We start from the raw sequence: 8,383 nt of genomic DNA, 5'->3' as shown, positions 1-8,383 counted from the left end.
CAGGATGGATTCAAATTTACATAACTTCCAAACACATCAGTGCATTTCCAAAAGTGCCACAGCAATATAAAACTATGCAATGAAAATTCATCAGCCCTTTGAAAAGGTTTATTTAATGTTACTATAGAACTGGGAAATATTGTGATTGTTGTCTTTTTTATTGAATCCACTTGCTGTTGTGGTATTGGTTAAAACTGAATTTTTACTGGCTAAAACAGGAAAACACATTGTTTAAAACCTAAATTGTGCATAAAGTCTCTTGCTCTCATTTGACGTTAGTGTTTGTGGTCTTAGGACTGTTCCGAATATACAGGGACTCTCTTGTTTTCTAACATTTGCATTTTTTAGTTGATGTGTTCCTTTTTAGTGAGGTTGTGTTGTGAAACCCACACACTTTAAAAACAACATATCATGTGATATTCAACTCAGAGACAAATTACAAGGAGCACTCGTGATCTCTTCCCATTTTTTATTGCAAATCTACAGTTCCATTGCACTTTGGCCATTGTATGTTGCTGCTTTCTATTCCATAACCAAACCTTATGAAAGCGTGGTCAGGCTCTAGAAATGACTACTACCTGTCCTGAATAAGTCCAGATAGGTAACATCACAGTTACTTTTTATCCTGGAAGAAATGCCACTATTTCCAGCACCTGGTCTAGCCTGTCTGAGCTGGTACTTTGTTTTTCAGCTTGCCGAGAGACTTAATGCTGGCTGAAGAGCTGGTTAAGATTGTTCAAAAGAAAGAAAAAAAAAAAAAGCCAGTTTAAAATAATTTGTCTGTATATTTCAAAAGCCAATCAATTATTTTCTACAACTAATTGCTGTAAATCTTTTTTTATATATCTGCTGGGTATTGAAATCAGAAAATGTTTGTTCTAATTAATGTTCCTGGCCAACACAGTTTACTGTTTTCAGTAGGGTGATGTTTCAACAATATTTCAAAATGTTTCCATTCGAATGATTTAGCACACTAGTGTGTCACACAAGATTTTTAAGTCTATGTTAAAAGCCACTACAAATGGGAAAGGTCACTATTTGCTTATCCTTTTTTTTATTATTTGGATGCTTTTGCACGAGTTTGCATGGTTTGCATGCCTCAATCATCATTGACGGTTTTGAATGTAAGCATATGTTCCAACGTCACCATCACCACAACAAAATAGAACACTTCCTCTTTTTTGTGGTATCTAGAGCTGGTCATGTCTCATACGAGTCATTGCAGGGTTGGTGTGTACATAAAAGGAAGCTTGATGATCGAGGTGTGTGATAGTTTTAATATGAAAAGCAGCCTGTGCTGACGCTCTGGATTAAAACCAGTATACCCAAGATGCCAGGATTAATGTTTCCTCAGACAGCACCAGCACCACTGAAGGAATCAGACTCTAACAACATGCAAATGGGGGACAAAAGAAAACCAAAGAATGTGTAAGTTTATATTAGATTAGAGGATGAATTATAAACTCTGTAGGATTCTTTTTTCCTACTGTACCAAGGCAGAATGTTAAAACGGTAAGAAACTAAATACACAGCATAAGCCAAATACTGAGTTGTATCATTGCTGGCAGATAATGACTTTTAGTTTAAGTAAACATACTAAAAAGGGATGATTTAATCCCCTTCCAGCTCCAATGTACAGCACACTCTCTCAATGCATTCATATGTATACATTTTGTCTAGTCATATGGTTATTTGGTGTACAGCATCATCTAAATTTACTAATGCAATTGATCACCATCCATTTAAATTGTATGCATTGCCTTTGTAATGACTCTTATCCCATTAAAATACCTGCATACCCATTTATCCAAGAGTTATACTCAGATTAAAGTCAGTATAAAATAAAGCAATTTTACATTTGTAATGCTACTGTACTTTATATAGTTATTTTCTTTACAGAATCATCAGGCCTAGTACATAGTAGATGTTGTATCTTTTTGGGGCATTTCATGATTGGATCCAGTATCTCATAATTGTATCTATATTTTTTTTCTTTAGGGGTAAAAATCTTATGTGCCGCCTTCAGTCCATACTTCCAAGCTCCAGTTCCAATGCTGAAGCTTCAAAACCCTCAAAGTAAGTATTTTCTATAGATGTACACAGTATGGCATATTTAGTATATGTTGTTAATATACTTGAAAAAAAAATTGCCAGTGTATATTTTGCTATTTCTTTAACTAATGGAATTTAACTTTTTTTTTTTGTTTGTTTGTTTTTTTGACAGACTTACTACAGAGGAAGCCTTGCTTTGGTCTCAGTCATTGGAAAAACTGCTAGAATGTAAATGTAAGCATTGTTTGAATGCTATCCTAATTGTAAAACATTCCTTGTTCATATAAATAATCAATATACACCAAAAATGTACAAGAATAAGAAAGAATAATTCATAAAGCATGCAAAAATATAGTAAATGGGAAGTTGTTTCTTTTAATGAAATGTATACATTGTAAATGTGTATTAAAAAACCTAATTAAAATGACTAATGTTGGTTTAACAATGATGAAGAACTTGCTATAAAATGTATATAAATATTTTTTGAGTTCCAAAATATAGGTAGATAGATAGATTGATTGATTGATTGATTGATTATTGCAAAGCACAACCTTGACCATTTTTGTATTTTTTTTATTTTTTGTAGATGGCATGGCTACATTTCGAGCTTTTCTCAGATCTGAGTTCAGTGATGAGAACATTGAATTCTGGCTGACTTGCGAGGACTTTAAGAAAGTAAAGTCTTCTCGGCTGTCTAGCAAGGCTAAGAAGATTTATGAGCATTACATACGGGCTGAGGCACCCAAGGAGGTATGTTTACACTCATTCATCAAAAGGATATGATAATACTGTTATCTGTTAAAAAAAGCTAATTTTCTGTAATGCTGGTTAATTACTAACTGTAATAATGTTCCTCTTATTGAACAATGTTAATTACAGGGTAACAGGAAGTTCAGAGTAGATCAGACAGTGCAGGAAAAATGAAACTCTAGTCATGCTTTAAATGACTTGTGAATATTTATAATCAGTGTTTGCATTAGTAATGAATACTGAAAAATGTTAAAGGACTGGCAGGTTTTAATTATTCTTAATATGTAGGAATTTAAAAGAAAAGATGAATGTTATCACCCTGTAAACTTAATTTGGTAGCACTTAGTATGACAGGGCAGGACTGTATGGCACAAGTCATTTCCATGTAAAAGCACACTTATTCCGTAGTAGTTACCATTTAGATACCCAGTTGTTACCATGTTATTAAATACTTTCAAATCTAAAATGCTTCCCCTAACTGATGCTGTTTACATCCTATAGCACATACTGGTAATACACTGTTTACAACCCTAACTTTTGTATTATTATTTTACAGATTAACATTGACCATCATACAAGAGAAACAATCAAATCCAATGTTCAAAACCCAACCATACATTGCTTTGATGAGGCCCAGAAAATAGTTTACGGGCTCATGGAAAGAGACTCTTACCCCAGGTTTCTGAGATCGGACATTTACCAAACCCTTTCAGGCAAATTGCAGTCTGGTTCAGTAAATGGCTGAAGAAGGTTAGCAGGAATGTAAATTTAACAGTATGTTTACTGACTAGAATCTAGAGATTGGGTCCCAAGAAGTCCTTTGTGCCATAACGTGCTGGAGCTTGCAAAATGGTTCTGAAGAGTTGCAGAATGCATTCGGCTGAATCATAGATAATTGGACCCTTCCTAGATCAGAGCAGGTGGATTACATGAGCAGTTATGAAGGACTTTTGCATTACATGAATTGCTCTAGAAATCTATTCAAGAGCAATGTCATAGCAGAGTTGCCACAGACAAGATGTGGACAACATACTGTTTAGGTAACATTCTTGTGAGATGTTGACATCAGAGTTAATGCAGCACTGTTTTTATTGGGGTATAACGGTAGGATTTGCTGCAAGTAATCTTGCGATCTTTTCCTTTCAGTGCTGGCTAGCTGTGCTACAGTATGTGTTCCACCTGATGTTGTTTATACCTGAATTAAATACTCACAAGTGTGGCTGGTATCAGAATCTGCTTCAGATGCATCAAAAATAAGAAACATTGGCCTATACCAAAATGTTTTACTATGTGTTAGTGAAATCTGTATGATTTTTAAAAAGAAAACCCAGTTACAAAACATGAAGGTCATTTTCAAGAGACCTTAGCTGTTATTGGTCCTTCTCACAAAAATGGTGCATATTCCATTGAATGATAATAGGGGTTCTTCATGTCCTAACATGAAAGGTGTGTAAATATGTTATTTAAGGTCCACGCACAATACATAATATATTCTATAGACACATTGTGTGTGATATATATATATATATATATATAATAATATATATATATCTATATATATATATTATATATATATATATACTATATATATATATATATAGTATTCATTGTCAGACTCAGAATGATGTTACAATAAAATTACAATTCAGTATAACTTTTCAAATATATATTTAAAAAAAACATCATTTAAATAGGTGCCCTCTTTGTTAGAAAATACTAGAATACTAGAAAAATGGGTTGAAACAAAATGGGAATGCCAGGTCTTAACAAGTCAAAGCATTTGTATCCCAATGCAACTGAAACTGCAAAATCAAAATCAAGGACCAAAAGGGATGAGCAACAATACTAAACAACTAAAGCCAACACATCCGGTGAGCAAGCTCAACAAGACGGGTGTACAAAGAGTTCTGCAGGCCAGTTTACATAAAATCACAAAATGCCTTGACTTTAAAACAGCATAGAACTGTTGACATTTTTGCTTTTTACTGTGCTTTCTTCTGCTGTAGTCTCCCTGATTGTCTAAGTAATGCAATGTTTTTTTTTAACTTAACAACAGAAATAAAAATCTGTAGCGTATTGTGATATCGCTTATGGCGACGGAGCAATCTGATTGGTTGTAAATGCCTTTAAGGTATACCTTATTAATGCTTAATTACAGAAGAATGGCAGCTAAAATGTAGTTTCTGTATTAAAATGTGTTTAGTTAATGGTCATTTTGTTTATTAGAATTTGCAATGTTTACCCTTTCCTACACTATATTTAAAAAATGGTTGCTTAATTAAAAATAAATAAATAAATAAATAAATAAATAAACAAACATTGTGTTGTTGCATATCAATACATTAAGCAAAAACTAAAGGGCACATCGAGTGTAAATTACAGTCATGTTTTTTTTGTTTTTTTTACTAACAGAGGAGACACTTGCCCTGTACTTTGCTGTGGATGGGAACTGCTGTGACATCTGGCTAATGAATTCCTCACAAAAATGTTCTGATTTAAATAAAATATCACCTTGCAAGTGTTTGAACTTTTTTGGCAGGAACTGTAAAGCGGGGAAGAGAGTCACAGGATCACTGGAAAAGTGAAACAACATGACCTGACCTTTAAATTTCATGAGCCACTTCCCTATTTTACATTAGCATGATTTCAAATATTTCTACAGATAACATCTGCGTCAGGTGATCACTATTAGGAATAATGCATTATTATAAAATGTATAACATGAATTATGTCAGTCGAGCTACACAGATCTTTATACTGGTGTGATATTCAGTCTATACACATTTGACGCAAAAGCAATATTACATGTATCTGCTCAACATCAGTATGTGTGTCCTGAGGGTCGGCTTTGTAAATGAGGTGTTACATCACTACAACCCTATCCCACTTACCAAACCTAAAAAATAAACAATATGCCACCCTGAGGAAGTCGTTATAGTCTGTAGTCAGTTTGTAACAAACAGCTTAAGTTTTTCTTGGTGTGTTAAATTTGTTTAGAGATGAGGAGGGTGTGGGCAAGTTGGTCCTGGGGGCTAATTTACTAGCCTCTGAAGCCATTTGAATCTGGAGGCCTGATCCCCCTGGACAATTGAGGGCAAATTTGAATTTGACATACAAATCATCAAAAAAGATTTAATAAAAGATTTAATAAAAACTAAACCAATGAAAAGTCTCATAGGTTTAATACAGTGTGAAATGCAGAAAATTATATCCAATTAAAGATGTTTTGCAGATAAAATTAAGTGATAGGGGCTTTTTCCACAGTAAAAATGACTAGTTCTAGGGTTCCCGAGTTGTGCATCCGGTAAAGGCGCTCTGCTTGGAGTACAGGATGCGCTCTATATCCTAGAGATCGCCAGTTTGAGTCCAGGTTATTCCACTGCCAACCGTGGATGGGAGTTCCCAGGGGGTGGCGCACAGTTGGCCGAGTGCTACCCAGTGGGTGGAGGCCTTAGGTCGGCCAGGTTGTCCTCGACTCACCACACACCAGCGACCCCTGTAGACTGGCCAGATGCCTGTGGGCTTGCCTGTAAGCTGCCCAGAGCTGTGTTGTACTATGACGCTGCATGGCTGGCTTGCAGAGTGAAAAGTAGCGGTCAGCTGACGGCACACATTTTGGAGGACAGCGTGTGTTCTTCTTCATCACTCCCGAGTCAGCGCGGGGGTGGTAGCGGTGAGCTGAACCTAAAATACAATTGGCTATTTCAAATTGGGAGAATTTTTTTTTTTTTTAAGAAAAAAATGAGTGTTGTTTTAGATTTTTCATTTTTATAATTAAAATTTAAAGAAATCTAAAACAAACAAATGGTTTATTATGCAGGTAAATATAGCAGAAATGAATTGGTGCCCTTTTCATTCATCTTCCTACTGTTTTGTAGTAGACTGTTCACTCAAACCTCATAATCTGACACATTTAAAATGAAATACCTGAAAAATGTCACAATAAAATAGATTTATTCATTCTCGTTAAATTCACAAGCATTGTATAAGTCATAATTTTATAGCATACTCTTGTAGTACAAAAATATTTTGGTGCTCTAAATTAATTGATGCAATAATGGATTAGTAACCAACAAGAGAATTGCACAGAATGTAACACCAAGACATCCTTTTTAGGAGATAGCACTCTATTTTTATTTAATAACTGTGCATAGGTTGAGGTTACATGAGGTTAAAACAGTATGTTGTAAAAAATTGGAAATCATGCCATTTACGATAAAGGCTCTTTCATCTTAAATATGCATATTCAGTCATGTTAATAAATGCTAATTCTGAGATTTAAGAGAAAAAAACAGAGCGCTAAAAACCTTTAATTTCCTGATAAACAGCTGTGGGGTTTTCTACAGGATGCAGCAGGGTGCTACAGGAAACTATAAGGTTTCCGTTTTCTTACAACACTGGTGATTGTGATGTAAGAAAAAAAGGCTGCCATCAATAAAGGTTTCTGCCAGGTGGCAATCCAGGTGGCTTTTGAACTCTTGTTAATGGTGTTTCTTAGGGATTTCACTAATACAAGTCCTTTAAATAGTTGAATACTGGTTTAAAGAAATACTCAAATTGTATTCAAGGAAATGACATTGCATAACTGATACTACCATACGTTACCTTCAGCAGTTGTTTTTATTTGTTACATTTGGTCAATAGTATATGATTGCATGATCCTCAAGTCTCAGAAAATTAAACTGTGTAATTCCCCATACACTAAACCCTAATGATCTCTTGGTGAAAACATCAGCTCTGCTTTTTCGAGCCTGAAGATAAAAATGCACCATTTGGCTCACAAAGTGAAATAGTGAGAAGCAGGTCCTCACTAGAAGTTTGTGCCCTTAGAGCTAAAAGCACTATATGGAAAGTAAACAGGTGTGCTTTGTAATAAATGTTTTGTTATTTTCATTATCTTGAACATAAATGTGGGACAGTGGTGACAGTCATCCTTCTGCCTTTAGTTAGCTTTGCCTGTCACTAATCACATTCTGTCCATATCTAGTCCCATCTTTGCTTCTCAGAATGTATATTCTATGTATGCACTTGTAATAAATCTCCGCCTCGCAGCTGATCAGTTAATAATACTGACATCAGCATGAGACCCTCATTTACCTCACAAATACAGATCTTGCGGTTTAGTTGAATGGTAAGATGTTTGCCTTTGAAATATATGGTGTGTGGTTCATATCCAGCTCTTACCTTTCTATTTCAGTGTAATGATGTCATACAGATTTACATATATACAGTGTGTAATGAATTCATTACACACTGTATATCTGTAAGTTTGTATGACATTATTCAATCAGTATAATATTTTGATGATATGCATGCATACAAGCTAACCTATTATGGATGCACTTCAAAATACAGGTGCAGAAACTACAGTTTGTTTTATTATTTAATACCTGTGTCTACAGCGAAATTATATGATTGGAAACATTATTTTGGCAAATCCGTACAATCACAGAATTGTGTGCAACTGTGAAAACTACATGCTATTAATGGACGTGTATTTTGAAATGTTTCCTGTAATGTCTTGACCTTTTAAGGTAAAGTAACAATCTGACTTGGATACATATTGCTTTAGCTTTATTAT

At 34.7% G+C, this 8,383-nt stretch overlaps 1 protein-coding gene across 2 annotated transcripts; it reads left to right on the top strand.

The window, feature by feature from the left end:
• The first annotated feature begins 1,211 nt into the window (after positions 1-1,211).
• LOC121327367 (regulator of G-protein signaling 21-like) lies at positions 1,212-5,400 on the top strand. 2 transcript variants are annotated; one of them, XM_041271346.1, is made up of 6 exons: positions 1,212-1,428; positions 1,999-2,076; positions 2,225-2,286; positions 2,639-2,802; positions 3,359-3,552; positions 5,215-5,400. In XM_041271346.1, exons 1-5 carry the CDS (start codon positions 1,331-1,333, stop codon positions 3,545-3,547), a joined length of 591 nt encoding a protein of 196 aa, XP_041127280.1. In that variant the 5' UTR covers positions 1,212-1,330; the 3' UTR covers positions 3,548-3,552; positions 5,215-5,400. The 2 variants fall into 2 exon arrangements, with proteins under 2 accessions (XP_041127280.1, XP_041127279.1); XM_041271345.1 differs by lacking the exon at positions 5,215-5,400 and having other exon boundaries at positions 3,359-4,271.
• The last annotated feature ends 2,983 nt before the right edge of the window (positions 5,401-8,383 follow it).

The sequence above is a fragment of the Polyodon spathula genome, chromosome 14 (genome assembly GCF_017654505.1).
Source record: "Polyodon spathula isolate WHYD16114869_AA chromosome 14, ASM1765450v1, whole genome shotgun sequence".
Classification (NCBI taxonomy): domain Eukaryota; kingdom Metazoa; phylum Chordata; class Actinopteri; order Acipenseriformes; family Polyodontidae; genus Polyodon; species Polyodon spathula.
The sequence above is the reverse complement of the archived record's forward strand: the minus strand, read 5'-3'. Positions and strand labels throughout refer to the sequence as shown.